This window comes from Malaclemys terrapin, chromosome 4 (genome assembly GCF_027887155.1).
Source record: "Malaclemys terrapin pileata isolate rMalTer1 chromosome 4, rMalTer1.hap1, whole genome shotgun sequence".
Lineage (NCBI taxonomy): Eukaryota > Metazoa > Chordata > Testudines > Emydidae > Malaclemys > Malaclemys terrapin.
The window spans coordinates 29494988-29511835 of NC_071508.1; the positions used below are offsets into that span (position 1 = coordinate 29494988).

The following is a 16848-nucleotide window of genomic DNA, read 5'->3' on the forward strand; positions in this document are numbered from 1 at the left end:
GAAAATGGTTCATCCTAGCTCATGGGTTCGTGCCTGTCCCTGATTTTCATTAGTTATCGGGGGAATTTAGGGCAAGGGACCCCACCCCCCATCCTTAGCCGCGTGCTCCTGGCGTCAGCCCCCCAGCCTGGCAATGTCCCGGACACTCCGGCAGTGCCGCGGCTGCGGACAGGGGGCGCCGGTGCCCCCAGCATAGGGACAGGCGGGGGCTGGGTTTTGGTCTCCACGTGACTCCGCGAAGTTTCGCTGCGAGTTTGACAGAAGTTTGAATCGCGGGTTTGTGCAGGGCGAAGCGCAGGAGGCAGCAGCCGCCGGCGGCAGCCCCGGAGCAGCGCCCCCCGGACAGCCCCCTCTGCGCCTGGGCTCACCCCCAGCCCTCCTCCCCGCAGCCCATCGCCCTGAAAGGGTGCGTTCCGCCTGGCGACACACGCATCGGCCAGCCCTGTCCGCAGCCTGAACATGTCCGAGCCCACCGCCTCGGCTGGCGACAAGGAGCCCGGGCAGCAGGTACCGCCCACTCCCTCTCCTGTCCCCTTTCTCTGCCTCTCCCTACTCCTCCCGGGGCTTGGCTGACCGTGGCTCCCCGCCCTTGTCTCTCCCCTGCAGGGCCGGCGGCTCTTCGGGCTGCGCTGGGGCCGCCTGGAGGAGCCCCTGGGCTTCATTAAGGTGCTGCAGTGGGTGAGTTTGCTATAGAGGCTCTTTCTATTTCGGTACCAGTGAGTGACGTTCCCGCAAAGCAACGCAGCGCTCGCTGGCTGGCTGCACTGGGGGGGGGGTGCTCTTTTCGGGGGCGAGTTCTTGGTGAGTGGGGTATGGGGTAGGGTAGGGTTAGAGGAGGGAAGGAGCTGGGCATGCGGTGCCCCTCCCAGGCAGCCCTTCTATGTGCAAGGAAGGCCTGCGTTTATGGGGAGGGGTATGGGAACTGGCCTTAGCCCTGCTCACGTTTCACTCTGGGGGGGGGGGGGGGGAAAGCTGGCTGCAGTGGTTTAACCTTTCCAGAGCTCTGATCCTGCACATACCAGGCCTCCGCGGTCCCCCAGCTCACTTGAACTCTCCTCTCCTGCCTCCCGTGGGAGAGATTGGAGTCCTGCACATATTTGGACCCCAGTACTTGGGGCTGAGTGTGTGGGAACCCCCATCCCCTCTCGGAATAGATCTGTTATAGAACAGCCTTCTGCCACTTTCTCCGATCACCGAATCAGGTGGTAATAGCTGGAATTGTCTGCTACAGCACTGTTGAAAGAACCTGTGTTCCCAGGGCAAAGTTACAATTGTTTTATAGCAGGGGTTCTCAAATGGGGTTGGGACCCCCCAGGGGGTTGTGAGGTTATTACATGGGGGCTCACGAGCTGCCAGCCTCCATCCCAAACCCTGCTTTGCCTCCAGCATTTATAATGGTGTTAAATACACAAAAAGGTGTTTTTTAATTTATAAGGAGGGGGTCACACTCAGAGGCTTGCTATGTGAAAGGGGTCACCAATACAGAAGTTTGAGAACCACTGTTTTATAGGTCGGAGTCAGGCTCCACTCTGAATGTGTAAGGCATTGTCAAGAGAGCTTTATATGTACTGACATTGTTAAAGGAAAGAACTGTTGTCTAGGGCAGGATGCTGAGAGCCAGGACTCCTGGGTTCTATTCCTACTGACTCTCATGTGATCTTGGGCAAGTCATTTCACCCCCCATGAGCCTCAACATACCCATCCATCCAGTGAAGATATGCACCCCCTTCTCAGCAGCGTTTCGCCAAGGCCATTGTGAAGTAATCAGGCCATAGAAGAATGCAGTGTTGGTGTTCTGAATACCACCAATTATGATTATAAAGTTTGGAAAGGGAACTGTTTAAAAGGCCTTCTGTCTGAATGAGGAACTGCAGCACTAGCGTATCTCATGGCACATCAAGGGTACTGCATTTGTTTCATGCCTCCATGTAGTGACGGAACTGTTCAGCAAGTGTTCGTGGTGGGCAGGTCACACTCTTGATCTGCCAGGATCCAGGGGAGCCTGTACTTGGTATATGGTGTGCCATGTATTCAGCATTCGGCTCGCCTGTAGCTCTCTTCATCCGGAAATCACTTCACAAAGATAAGGGAGTGTCATGACCCCTGTTTTACAGCTGGGGAGAGTGAACCAGACAGGGGAGGTGATTTGCCCAAGGTCACTGGCAGGGCTAGGAATAGACCCACATTGCTTGTCCCGCCCCACATCCCAGCCCCTCACCCACACATCCTCTGAGAAGCTGTTTGTGACTCTGTTTACTTTGGGTGCACACCTCTAGGCTCACACCTTCCCAAAGTAGCTCCGGTTTTGGATCCCTCTGTTTTTGGAAGCCTAACCTGAGACACTGGGAGCCGGATTTTCAGAGGTGCTGAGTGCCTGCAGTCCCGACTAAAGTCAACGGGAGCTGCTAGTGCGCAGCACCTCTGAAAATTCAACATGTCTCAAGTCAAACACCCTGAAATAGAGGCATCCAAAATCAGTGGCCGGTCTCTCAAACATTGGCCTCGCTTCTCACTTAGCCACATCTGAGAGGTGCTGAGTATCCGGAATTCTCATGGAAATCAATTGGAATGGAAAGTGCTTCAGCATGCTGCAGAATCAGGCCTCCAACCAATAGTAGCAAAAGGGTTTAAATCCCAGGGAGGGAAAGAAATTATACAGAGCGGTTCGAAGGGGCATAACTAGGAGGAACACTCTAACACTGAACAAAGAAACTTAAGCTGAATGCAGGAAAACAAGGGGTAACAAAGGCCAAGATCCTCAAAGGTATTTACGCTGTCAGTGGAAGTTAGGAGCCTAAATACCTTTGAGCATCTGGCTCAAAGAGTTCTTTGTGGTATAAAGTCTCAAGTAAAATGGTGGGAGACACATTTAAAATTAGGCTGGGCAAAGTACTTGGGACTATACAGAACGGAACAGTCCCGCACTGGCTGAGAATGGACAAGGCGATACAAGTCCTCCTCTGCCCTGACTGCTGTGATTCTCTGTCTGTTCAGGATTTGGTTACATAGATCATCTATAAAGGACTGAAGTGGGAACCCTTCAGTCTGTTCAGCCTATGTTTTCATTCTCCTTCCCGTACACACACACACAGAGAGTTGTTTTCTCTTCCTGTCGCTCATGGGAGCCAGAGTTCAGGGTGCATGAACTTAACCAGAGCTGAGTGTTTCTGCATGAGTTACCAGAAAACTATTCAGAAGCCACATTCATCTTTCCCCCACCATGCCAGTGGAAGAGAAAGAGAAATTCAACTCAGAACCAAGAACAGGAAATGTCATTTGAGACTCGTAACCGTTTCCTGCATGGATGAATTACTCTCATTACAGGGGGCGGGGAGGCAAAGAAAACAAGACATCAGTTTATTGGTCCTGTAATTGAAAACTGATTTTGGTTTAGAGGCATAAAGGCCCTTGACCATCATCAGCCCCAGAAAGCGAATTAAAAGGTGCTTTAAAGGAAAAAGATCCTACCGGAGGCTCAGGCCCTCAGCTTCACAGTTCTGAGAGAGACATTCGGGTATTGGGCTGCATCTTGCAATGAGGCTGGAAGTTTGAGGTTCTTGTGAAAACACAGATTTTTCTTTTAAGGGATTCTCTGCTTCTGCCCATGCCACCTGCCTGCATGTCTCCACATCAGCCGTTCTGGAAACACAAGATTCTCCGGGAGGTTTCTGAACTGCTGATTCTGGGCTTTAGGGCACAGGTGGCCCTGCGGTGAAACTCTTCCAAAGATACCAAGGAGCCTGCTCAACCATCCGCATGGGCAGGTAATCCCCACTGAGGCCAATGGGGTGGGGAAGAACCGTGTGCAGCTTTAGGTCTCGTGGGACAGCATCCAGGTCCCTTCTCTGCCTGTGGCAGTTCCCTTCCACACACCCCCAAGCCCATTGTGCACCTCCCTCTGCCAAGCGAGTGCAGAGAGCCTCATGGAGTGCACACAAGCTGGCCTGCTCACTGGGGGCCAGTGAGCGATGTGGGGAAAGGAGCCAGTAAGAAGAGATCTTTGGGATGGTGCCTGGCCAGCCTGTGTTGCTGGCACAGATGGGTAGGGATGGAACAGAGGAGCTCAGCAGGGAGGAGGAATCACTGAGAGCGTGGGCTGTCTATCAGCTGTGCTGGACGGTTACTAATGCTGTCAGCTGTTCAGTGGTGGGGATCAGACCCCATGGAGCCCCCACAGGAAGCGCTGGTGTGACAGATCTTTGGAACGGGGAAGCTTAATGAGCCAGTGACGTGTTCACTGCCTTGTGCGCTCAGGTGTCCTGATGCTGTGCTGCAGTCAGTGGGGCCTGTCTGCCCGTGCGGCACAGTGTCTTCTTTGTGAGCAGAGCCCCGGGTGCCATGAGGTGCCCCAGGGGGAGGCATCAGTCCCATTGTCTCCAGCAGTGGGACAGCTCTTGCTGTCTTTAAGCCATGATGCCTATGTCAGTCGCTGCAGCTATTCTCTGCCCTTACCTACTGGTTTCTAAGTGATTCTTAGAGCAGCTAGTAGTTGGAGGTGGGTGTGGTGCAAAGCAGAAACGGATGCTGTGTAAATACCTCTGCCAACCTGGCATGTTGCCCATTAGGGTTTCTTCCTGTGCTGACCCCCCTCAGCCCCGGAACCTGCAAAAGGCCTTGTTAGAAAGGAGAGTTATAGGAGTCATCCTGGCAGTGCTGTTGTTCCCTTCCCTGGGGCTGGTGCAGCTGGGAGGTGCTGGGATCTGCTAGAGCCGGGGGCAGGGAGTTAAGACACTGGGGTTCTATTTCCAGCACTGCTACTACCTGCCTTTGTGCTCCTGGGCAAGTCACTTCCCTGCTCTGGGCCTCATCTCTGTCTTCAGTAGGAATCAATGGGCCTGCTCCACAGCTGCTGTAAACTGCTGTAGTTCTGCTGAAATGAGAGCACCAGTCTGGGGGCACATAACAGTGGCGGGGAACATGCATCCTGAGAGAGGTTGTAGTCTGAGATCGCACCTCTCATTGTCCCTGCAAACGTGTCTGGTTCTCTCTGAGGAAGGTATGTACTGAGTTCGTATGCAACATAGCAAGTAGAATCCCAACCAACCGAACTGGGAAGAGAGGCTGGCTCAGACGATTCCTGGGATCTAGAGAACTTTCACTGCTAGGCTGCCAGCTTCGCCAGCTCCCGGTCAGGGGAGCAATGACTGAGAGCTCTGGTGATGGCTCTCCAGTGGTGGTCTCAGCTCAATTCCATATCACAGAACCTCCATCCCAGTTGGCACTGACTGTCCCCCTTACTGGGCCTTAGCCAGAATGGACTACGGAGACAGCTTCCGTCTCTGTCTGGGTCATAGCACTGCCTGGTCTTCTGTGAGGAAGAGATTGACTCCAGCTCCGCTCTTTCCTCCCCTTGCACTGCTGCTCAGGGGAGTGCTCTAAGAGCAGTTGCTTGGGAGACAGGGGTGCTCAGAAGCCCTGGGTTCTGGTTCTCCATGTTTTGCTTGCGTCGGCCTGTTCTGATTTCTTGTTACAAACATTATCACTCAAGGAAAAGACCTTGCTGACTGGGTTTTCTGCTGGGTCCTTGCACCAGGTGACAGGGATATCATATGACCATGGCATTACATTGCAACTGTTGAGGATGTTGCCTTGATGATGATGTGTGGATCCGCCATTGTTATATTGTGATGATGCCCCAAATAAACGCAGGACTATTTACCTGTGAACACTGAGGCTATCTTGTAAATTTCAGGAGGCGTGGTGAGCCAAGAAGAGCCTGTTGCATGTTGTTAGTTCACTGTCACCAGCTGGAGTCCCTCTGACTCCAAAACCTTTTGCTTTTCTCTTCCAGCTCTTCGCCATTTTTGCCTTTGGATCTTGCGGCTCTTTCAGTGGGGAGACAGGGGCTACTGTGAAATGCAATGATGACCTGAAAGAGATGACTGCCATCTCTGTCCAGTTTGGATACCCTTTCAGGTAATGGGGGACTTTGCTGGGACTAACCCAGAGGATGCTTCCTCTCCAGAATTACATGCCACTGGAGATGGTAATCAATCCATCTGAATAGACAGACTGTCCTGACAACAATACTTGACTCAATGGAGAGAGGTCTGTGAAGGCACCAGAACCCATATCCTACCCCCAGCTTCCCAGATGAGTGCTTTTCCCAAACGAGTACACTCTGACTTGCTTTTATTACCATTTTCAAAACGGAAATACTTTTTGAGGCAATGTATTGTTAACCAGTGGAACTCACTGCTGCATGATATTTCTTACAGAACAGGACTCTCACTGCAGGTTTTTCTTTAATTTTAATGCTACCTAAACAGATTGAACTTAGTCTGGGAGTTGAAGGGTGGCTGTTTAACTGCTCCTATTGAAAAATGACTCCCATTTGGGCTCTCCTTTGGGTTTTGAAATCCCCTTCTGCAATGGGTGTGGGCAAAGGAAGGGGAGAGGGCAGGCTGGTATAGATCTTAATTACCCCCAAACTAACTGCAAATAGGAAGCCGCGAAGGAACGGATCCAAAGAAATGACCTTTGGATGCCTGAAGAGTGGGGGCAAGTGGGCACAAGATGGACACTGCCTGATCCTATGGTGTGGCAGGGAAGTTGGTTCCTATGCCAGCTTAGTTGCAAAGAGAACAAGGCATTTTTAAATAAACAAGTGGGGAGAGCCAGCGAGAGGAGCTACCAGCCTTCTCCATGCTCTACCGAAGCCCTGTCTACGCAAGGCTCCTATGGCCACTGAAGCACTGTAACTCAGACCGATTCACACCAACTGAGGATCTGTCTCCACTGAAGTCAGTGGAGCTGCGTCCTTTGACATCAGCATGTCTTAGACCTGCTCTGAGGAGTAAATGGTGCTTAAAATGGTGCCAGCTGTCTCCCTAAGGCTCCCAGCATTGCTGCTGCCGGTGGAGCTGAGCTGGGGTTAGCAATGTTTGAAAAACTCCCTTTGTGTAGAAAAGGGAGCTGCAGTCAGGCCACAAGATGTAAATAAGGTTATGGCCAATGGAGAAACCACCCCCTCAGCCCAGCCCAGATCTCCTCTCGCCTCAGCAGAGCAGACCCCGCTCCTCAGGCTAGAGTTGGGCCATGCTTTCTCACGTGAGTGCCTGCAGGTCGTGTGTTTTGTTTATTATATTTTTTTCTTTCTCCCCTGAAACATGTTTTGTCCAGTAACATAGACACCCACTCACTGGGGATTTACTCAGGAATGCAGTGTTCTGTATGGGCCCATCTTCTCGGCCCTCTGCTAGGTGACGTAGGGACCTTGAAAGCAGGGTTAATCAATGCTTGAATAGCTTTGACTGCATCGTATTTAAAGGTGTATCCTCTCTGAGCATCTCCTGGAGACAGTATCAGAGGGGTAGCCGTGTTAGTCTGAATCTGTAAAAAGCAACAGAGGGTCCTGTGGCACCTTTGAGACTAACAGAAGTACTGGGAGCATATCCTGGAGACAGAATACCCAAGGGAGAGCCAGTCCATTATGGACAGATCTGTTCTGAGCCCTTTGCTCTTCATCCAGGAGAGCATTTCAAACACAGACCCCAGAGCATAGGGAATCTTTTGCCCAAGACAAGCTAGGGAGGCTGTATGACTGAGGTGAAACCTTTTGGATATCTTCAGGCTGCATTGTATGGGTGAATGCATGAACAGACCCGGTATCAGTTCCCACAAGAGAGGAATTCGTGCCACTATTATCTGAGGCAAATAGCATAGCAAAGCTTCAAAGAATGATTAGATATTTGTATGAATAAGATCAGCACCTTCAGTTATAGTAGCTCTGATAATAACCGGAAGGGCTTTTAGTCCTCATGCTTCAGGGCATATGCTGATCACCAGCTGGGTCAGGAAGAAATTCTTCTTCCCCCTGCCCTGCCCCCCGGTACGGCATTTAAAACAAGGTATTTTTCTTAAAGCATCTTGCACTGGTCACTATTAAGAGATGAGATGCTAAATAAACCATTGATCTGTTCAGTCAAGCAGTTTCTCTGCTCAATTCTCTGTAGGTTGGAGGGCTCTGAGATCCTCCTTAATCAGCTAATGTGGGTGTATGGAGAAAACCGTCATAATTCAGAGGTGACTGCTTTAACCCCTTGTAGCTCACAGGTGTCAATGTCACATCTGTGAATTCTGAGTGCTATGCTATAGACTGGCTGCACGCCTGACCCCCTCGCTGGTGTCGCTGAATGTGCCCCTTCAGGTGTCAGGCCTCATGCCTTTACTTCCCTGGGGGTGGAATTACATGATTCTCTCACTCTTAAACTGGGCCCTGTGCTTCAGCACCTTGTGTATCTACCGTGCTTACCCCGACAGGTCCGAGTGGGTTCAGCACCAGTGGGTCATCCCTTCGGGAGCTTGTGAGCAGTGGTTAGTACAAAGAACCAGAGAGCCTTCTTACACCAAAGCATTGTTTAGCCTTAACAGTAGGAGCCTAGGCATAACATGAGAGAAAGATTAAACAAGAAACAGTCTGCACTCATATCTCTTAACTAAGGTCCACCACTCCCTAGGAAGTCTAGAAGGCCTGATTTCTTCAGTTCCCTCAAATAGGTGTCTGTGTCTATCTGCCCCTCCCTGACAAGGGAGAGAGAGACTTTTTAACTGTTTGATTTCTGTTTCGTTGGTTGGCTCCCAGTACTGGCAGAGCAAGTCTTGTAACTTGGCTGGAGCCTGGAAATAGCAACTTCACAGCAAATAGCTCAGGCATCTTCTTTTAATGAGTGTCTGGTTGCTTATCTGCAGCCATTGTGTTGCCTTCCTACTTTTTCCTAGTCAGTCCTACTATTAAACTAAACCAACTCGTACAGAGACAGTGAATGTCCCAACAACCCACCATAGCCAACAACCAGGTCACATACAGTGTTCATACATCATCACCCGCTCCTCCCCCCATCCTGCACAGCTGTTCCTTTACTCCATTGGCTGTAAACTTGCAAAAGGGGCAGCAGGCCTTGGAAAATATCCCCCAGTCACCTGTTTGGAGGTGCAGTAGGGAGAGGGAATATACTGCAGGATCCATCACCCCCATTCCTGATTGCTGCTGAGGTCAGGAGGCAAGTTGCTGCAGATTTCAGCTCATGTTTCAGGTATAGGCCACTGCTGGGTACTGGCATTGATGAGCCAATGGTCTGTTCCATTATGGCTGGCATTTGTTAATCCCTCAGCCACCCCAAAGCCAGAAAGGTTGTCAAGCAGCAAGGAAGTCAAAGCGAGCACAGGAATAGTCCCGTTTGTTAGGGATCAGCAAAAAGGCCTTTCGGGTGAGCAGAAAAGAGGCCAGAATTAGATTGAAATCCAGCCTGTGAAGCTAAACGTATGAAAAGTGTGAACATGGCTATATCTATCCACACATCTCGGCCTGCCTGCCAACATTTGATAGCTATAAATAGAGGCACACCTCTGATCTGAACTGAAATGCATCTGACTAGGAGCACTGCTAGGAGGCTCAGAGAGGGGGGAAATGGAGAACTGTGCTACTGAAATAACAGTGACTGTCCCTGCTCAATAGGGACAGGTGGCAAGAAGGCGTGGTGAGGCCTTGGGCATATCTCCGTTCCTCCTTAACAAGTGCTCGCACCATCAGAGCTCCTCTAGGGACCTCCAACATATGCAAGACTCCTGCCCAGCTCCGAACACAAGATGGAAGAGTAGAGTTCTCATCCCAGTCTGCTAAGGGCGCGTCACCAAACTCACACCCTGAGATGATGAACACAGGGAGAGTTTTAAGCATCTAGCGAACATGTCCCCCTTTTGACAGTCCCTGTTTGCTTGATACATTTCACTGAATGGAAAGCAGGCTGCTCAGTTTCACTGTCCAGGTCAGATCCTCATCCTCCATCCTGAGGTACACAGGCCGAGCGAAGTGGAGCGTTGCTCATTTAGACCTGTTCTGACCTGGCTCTAGTTCCAGCTGTAGTTTCCAGCTGTAGTTTCCAGCTGTAGTTCTTGGGTACTAGGCTGGTGCTGTTGTATTCAGCTGCATGAGAGTGAAGGGAGAGGATCGGGTCGAAGAGAAAATCCCTCTTTTCCTTTAAAGTCAAACTTGGTGGGTGGGATGATTGGGCCAGAAAGTTTTTCACCCCTCGGTGGCTGTGTCATATTCAGCGTCGGAAGGTGGTGACAGAAAGTTACCTGTTTATGTATGGGGCTTGACTGCCATGGACAAAGGAGATCTCACTGTCTGGGCAGGGTGCAGTCTAATCAGAGCGTACAGAATTGGAATGCTGGTGCCATCTGATGGATCTTAGCAGCCTGGGTGAAATGAGTGGGTGGGTGTCATACCAGAACTGAAGTGACAAGTCACAAAATCCTTTCTGTTACTGGCATGAATCAGCCCCACTGCTGGTAGCCTTAGCAGAGAGGTGGTTGGATACCATGGTGGTGGGCAACCTTATGGAAACCCAGATAGACAGAGTGGCCAAGGACTGACTGCTGTGGAATCTGAACTCACTCCTAGAGTATGTCTACACTATCAAATCATCCAGGGGTAGCACAAGTGTAGACCAGACACCGGCATTTATACAGCCATGGGCAGGGCTACTGGTGTAGGTCAAGCCCCAGAAGGGATGAGGCATGTTGGTAGGCTGAAGTGTGGGGATCTTACCCTGCCACTGCCCGTGCTGTCCTTGCTCTGTGGGTAACTCCCGCCCATGACCCCCCAGCCCCAAGACCACACTATCAACCTCCTGCAGAGACAGGCCAAGACAGCTGTCCATCTGTCCAGGAGGAAGAAGTAGGACAGGGGTTTCTCTGTGACTATGAGACCTTTTTTCAGGCCCTTGTCCATTCACACATCCAGGCAGGGTTTCTATGGGTGCCATCCACTAACTCCTTGGACTGCTGGGCAGCAGGTGCTCTGTAGGGTTCTCTGCTCAGTGTCTCCCTCTGCATCGCTGGTTTTATCCCATGACCTGCACCACCAATCCTGTTGGCTTTTGTCCCCCATACTCAGTCCACCCCATCTGAGGGGGTAGGCCTTCCAAGGCTCTGCCCACCAATCCCAGCCTTCAGATAGGCTGGCTCCTTTTACCCAAGAGGGCCGATGGAGGTCTCACCTTCCTCCCTGCTAAATGCGTCTCTCTCCCCACCCCTTTCTCTGTGGGCAGGTTATCCAGGATTCCCTTTGAGATGCCTGTCTGCGAGGGCAACACCACTAAAAGGACTCTGCATCTCATGGGGGACTTCTCGGCCCCCTCCGAGTTCTTCGTGACCCTGGGAGTCTTCTCCTTCCTCTACAGTATGGCAGCCCTGGTGATCTACCTGCGATTTCACTCCCTTTACACAGAGAACAAGAGGCTTCCCTTTGCGGTGAGATCCCTGCTGTAGCCCCCAGGGCTGGGGTTTGTTTGGTGGCTCTTACAGCTGCAGGGCTTGCTCTAAAGAACCTGTGCCAGAGCACAGGGCTGGGAGTTAGGTTTCCTGGGTCTGATTTCTGGCTCCTCCACTGACTCGCCATGGGGCCTTGGGCAAGTCACTTCCCATTTCTCGGGAAGGGAAGTCTGGGAAGGCAGAGCTGAGCATCTGAGGGCTTCCGCCACCACCGAGCTATCATTCTGTCCCCGCAACCCCTTCCAGCCTGGGAGCTCTCTCCCTGTGGTGCTGTCACGGAGCTGACCCATAGCAGGCACCTTCCCCCTAATCCCAGACAGGGTCAGCAGCCAAGTGATTGAGCCTTCAGCTCTGGGTGCTAGGTGCGAAGGCTGAAGGCAGTTTCAGAGCTGGGGCTCGCAGATGAAGGCTGCAAGTCCTGCGCTGGGATGTAGCAGGATGTCTGTTTGGTGCCTGGGGCTTCAGGTCAAGAAAGGGAGGCATTAGATGCAGGCAGCAAGGGCAGACTGAAGCTGTGAAGTGCAAGCCAGGCGGTCCTAAACCCCTTTGCTTATCAAAGATCAGGGGAGGGGCTGGGACACTTGTGGGACCCTCCGGGGAATTTAGGGGCCTTTCTGGAGCATTGGGCCTAGATCTTTTGGAGTCTGCCCTAGTCTGCCAGCCAGAGGGGCTGGGGCAGAGCTGGGGGGTTGGTCCCTGGGCAGGTGATGTTGGGAGGCAGCATAGGCCAGGTGGGCTGGAGGTCCTGGAGCCAGAATAGCGTTCCCATCTCCATGCCTGGGGCTGGGGAGAGTGAGAGGAGCCCTGCTGCGCACAGTGCCAGAACCAGCATGACGTTTCCTTCCTTCCGCCCCCAGGATTTCTGCGTGAGCGTCTCCTTCACCTTCTTCTGGCTGGTGGCAGCTGCAGCCTGGGGCAAAGGCCTGTCAGATGTGAAGGGGGCCACGCGGCCGTCCAGTCTCATCGCCGCCATGTCCGTGTGCCATCTCAAGCAGGCGGTGTGCAACGCCGGGGCCACGCCAGCCATGGGGCTGGCCAACATCTCCGTGGTAAGAGCCCGCAGCGAAGCCAGCACCACAGCTGTGTGCAGGCAAAGGGGGCAGGGGACCCATTCGGCCAGATTTACACCTGGTGTAAATGGGCTGTGCTCTGTTGAAATGAACGGCCCATTTACACCAGCTCAGCATTTGGTCCACAAGCTGCAAAGCCTGTGACCACAAAACTGGAGTAGAGCGCTGGTGGAGACTCCTCTTGGGCTATGCCATGCCCTGGGTGGGGTAGGAGGCGTTATCAGCACTGGGGTTTGATCCAGGGACTATGAGCTGCTACTGGCTGAGCTCCAGCACACAGCTCTGTGAGCCAGAGCTGGACCAGGCCCATCGGCCTCTGTACATGGACTGCCTGCACCTAGGGGAGATGGATGGCCACATGGTGCTGTAGCTTAACCAGTGCACCAAGGGCAGTCAGGGTGCCAGGAACTGCTCAGACACCCTGGTGTCAGTGGTGCATTGGGTGCTGTCTCTGTACTGAGTGAATTGCCCTGAGAGGCAGTCATTGGGAGTGAATGTGTGCGCTCTGAGTGACTTGGCTACTTCTTCAGCACCGGAACAGGGGCAGAGGCAGCAGTTGAAGAGTTGAGGGGATTTTGCCAAGTCTGCATAGCCTCTAGGCCTCTGTGAGCTGTAGCAGTAGGCAGCCTTATATCCTTTGAGCCACCGGGGGGCCATGCAGCAGATAGCCGAGCCATTCTGATTCCACCCAGTAGCAGGGTGTGCACGGCCGGACGCACGCACCCGCCTGAGGCTGGGAGGCCTTGCTGTGAGTGCATTGATGGTAATTGTGCCTTTGCTCTCTCTGACTCTCCCCTAGCTCTTTGGCTTCATCAATTTTATCCTGTGGGCTGGAAACTGCTGGTTTGTGTTTAAAGAGACCTCATGGCATGCGCAGACCACCAACAAGGAGAACTCTGCTGAACAGGGAGCCATCGACAAGCAATAAAGACCCTCTCAGCCTGCCCGCCCCCCTCGAGACCTCCTCCCATCCTGGACAGCCGGTACCTTGTCACATACATGCCTTCATCCCAGCGCTGTGGGACTGCGTTCTGTGCAAGCTCCATCTTCATGTTGGCATCTCTCCTGAGCATTCTGGGATGCCCGCCTATGAGTGACTGGCAGGCGGGAGTCCTGGCTCGGTCCCAGGTATACATAACTCGTTGCAGACTCCAAGGTTCTGGTAGCAGGGTTTATTAATTTTGTTAATAAGTGTAATTTATTTGATTCTGCGTTCCTGGCCCCCGAGCCTGCGACTGTGTGGAATTGCTCTTCACAGTTGCTGTGATGAGCCTAAACCAATCAGGAGTTTAGAAGCCACAAGATGGGGTATGGAGTCACTTGCAGGTGAGAGTGGATGCTCTGGGGAGACCTGAGACTGGGGCACTACAGGACCACCCCTCATGCAAGAGCACCCCCTACTGCCCAACCATGGAAAGGCAGAGGCTGTCTCAGACCTATCCCCTACTTGACTAGGAACAAGGGAGACAGACTAAGATGCAGAAAGGGAAGGTGGAGAATATGCTGTTTCTTGCTCCTGGGAGGAGAAGGCCGGTATATTTCTCCTCTTCCCTTCTGCCTGCAGCATTGGGTATGTCCTGGAGGAAGCTGATGGAGGGTTTTCAGCTGCTCTTGAACTCCAGTTTGGCTCAGTGGGAGACCACGCATTAGGCCAGATAATCTAGTGTAACTGCAACTTGACACGGGGGTGTGATCCTGCCTTTGCCGGACAGTGCTCTAGGAGAGCTTTCCCATCTCTGATCGCACACACGGGCAATGCAGGGGGTGGGCGATTCCTTACTCAGATCTCCAGATCGTTCCTCTGCCCAAGGCAGCCCTTTTAGCAGCTCTTGGTGCTCGTCCCCTCCATGTCCTACAGCTGAGGAGCAGCCCCAGATTCCTCCGATCCCTCCTTATAAAACCTCCGAGTGTATGTGAGTGTCTGCTCCATCAGCTCCCCGAGGGGCAGCAGCAGGGGACTGACCCTCTCCAGTGCCCTGAGCCAGAGAGCTTTGCTTGGCTCCTAGGAGACTTTTCTCGCAGCCTAGTGGAGGATCCACTAGCCGAGTTCATGACCTTAGGTCCTAGGCGGAAGGACCCAGGGCTGAGCTGTGCTGACACCGGCACAAGCAGAAGGGAAGCTTTGTCCAAACAGAGTGTTCAGATCATCGTCAGTCTCCTTGCCTGCAGTAGTAATGCTGTCCCCTTACCCCACTGGCACTACACCAGCTGCTCCTACTAGTCCTGTCCCTGGAGCCCGGCAACACTGATTGGTGACAGAACCCCTGAACAGTACTATCATCCCCCCGGCCACTGGGGCACTAGGCAGCTGGCCCCGAGCCCGTTGGCATTGTAATCTCTGACCCCCCAAGGTGCTCTGTGCTACCGGAGCCGCTGGGCAGAATGGTAGCGTAGCATCCCTGGTCCCAAAGACAGCCCTGCTTTGTTCTCGGAGAAGGGGCTTGTTCAGCAGGTGCCTGAGTGCCCTGAACTCTGTAAACCCCTCTGAGCCTCAGGGCATTGCTCTGTTGCAAAGGGCTCACTGCCTCCCCTAGAGACAGGCGAGAGCTTTGGTTCAGGGGCCCGGGGAATCCAGGCTCCTCGCTGACTCTTCTGGTCTTACTCTCTCCCTCTCCTCCTCCGCCCCCACGATGGGGGTGCCTCCCTTCTGCTGAAGGAGAGACTGGTGTTAATGGTGCTTTGTTAGCTGGGGACCTTCTGTTCAGCAAAGACCCAATTCCTGCATATTTTGTACATTTCCCCTCGCCAGCACCTCTCGCCTCTCTACAGCAGCCAGGCTCTGGCCAGTTGTAGGGAGCCCTCTGGTGTCTCTGCCCCAGAACCGCAGGGGACTGAGCCCCACACAGCTGCGATACCCAGTTCCCTGCATCACAGCCCCAGTGCCACATGCTCTGATCCTTATTGTGGCCACGGGATGCCCTGCAGGACAAGAGAATCGACCAATCTGTTGCTGGACGGCTTCCCCTTCCCCTTCCCCACCCAGGCTTCCAGTCCAGCCGGCCCTCAGCTGACTTCTCCTGTCCTTGAGTTCCTAGAGGTAGGTATAAACCCTCATGTTTCTGGGCATAAACCACCACTAGCAGCCAAGGGTCAGGAAGAAGCTTCCCCTGTGGCCAGGCTATTCTTTAATTGTCCAGTATGGGTTTTCTTGCACCTTCCTCTGAAGCAGCTGGTGCTGGATCCCAGACTAGGCGGACCACTGGTCTGATAACTTCTACGCTCCCATGGTGGCTCTGAGGGTACCAGGACAACCAACCCACCAAAGCGCCACCACCGCATTTGGTTCCTTCTGCTTTGCCTGTGTCCCTGTTTCCTAATTTGGGGGGATAGTTGAAGCCAATCCTCAGCTGCTAGGCTCCGTTAAAGTCAGGAAGTGACGCTGCTTTACGCTAGCTGAGGGTCTGGCCTCTTTGTGGATAAGCCACCGCAGGGACTGAGGCTGCTCAGATCTTCCAAGAGTCCAGCGGTGGAATGGCCTGGTCTTTATTTTGCTTATCAGTTAATTAGTAATAATGGCTCCAGAACCTGAGGGGAAGGAGAGGGCACTTCTCTGCATTTTGTAACCTCAGCCCTCGGGGGGGAAGCGGGGACTGGGAACCATTTCGACTGTGAGGCTTGTTGTGTTCTGTCTGTGTTTATTTATTTGAAAGGGGAGAGAGAAAATATTACTTGTTTTTTTTTTTTGCTTTGGTGCTAAGGTTGGCACCTGCCCCTTTGCCCAGCACTAGGAGCAGCTCCAATGGCAGCCTGCAGTCCTCCTGCATGGATAACCCCTGCCCAGCTCAGGCGGCAGGCTCCAGGCCAGAGATGTGCTCTCCTCACTGGGCCCTGCCCCATGACAGAGATCCCAGAGGAGGGATCCTGGGGTTAGGCGGAGCGGGAGGGACCAACCTTAGCTGTGCTGGCTTTGCGTTTTCCTGTAGAATCTCTTGACTGGAGGTGGAGGTAGGCCTGGTGCCAGCAAAGGGCCCTGAATGTGTGTGACTCTGCAGGGAGAGGGGTCACGGGGCGGGGGAGGAGGCAATTGCTCTTTAACCCTTTTGGACACTGTTAAAGCAACCAATTGCAGCAGGAGTTGAGAAGGGGGGCAGTGGCCCAATCCCGAGCTCTGCTGTGTGTGCCCTGGCACTGACTGGCTGCTTTCCAGCAGCCCCTTCGGCCTCCCCTGGCCAGGCCCGGCCCGGGATTACATTGCATGGTTTTCTGGTGCTTGTTGTTATGACTCTGAATAAAAGTGCCGTGAGGGTTTGCTACAACAAGGTGCCACTCCGGGCCGGTTTCCTTTGCGCTCCCCACCCATCTCCAACAGCCGCTCTCTACCCTGCTTTGTGTCACGGTACTAGCAAGCCACTTCTCGGCTCCTACAGCCGTCACGCTTGCAACGTGTGGTGAGCCTTGAGGAGCTAGTCCAGATAGATAACAGCCTTCTATTACTGCCAGCCGATGCTCCCCTAGCTGGAGAGCTGCAGGCCTGTGCTGTTGGATCTGAGGGCCGTGGGTT

The 16848-nt window shown here is 53.1% G+C and overlaps 1 protein-coding gene across 1 annotated transcript; it reads left to right on the forward strand.

Annotated features, from left to right (window-relative positions):
- Nucleotides 1–278: 278 nt before the first annotated feature.
- Nucleotides 279–16600, forward strand: SYPL2 (synaptophysin like 2). The gene is made up of 6 exons (XM_054026266.1): nucleotides 279–507; nucleotides 607–678; nucleotides 5792–5916; nucleotides 11055–11256; nucleotides 12135–12326; nucleotides 13147–16600. The coding sequence occupies exons 1-6, from the start codon at nucleotides 460–462 to the stop codon at nucleotides 13273–13275; spliced, it is 768 nt and encodes a 255-aa protein (XP_053882241.1). The 5' UTR covers nucleotides 279–459; the 3' UTR covers nucleotides 13276–16600.
- Nucleotides 16601–16848: the final 248 nt, after the last annotated feature.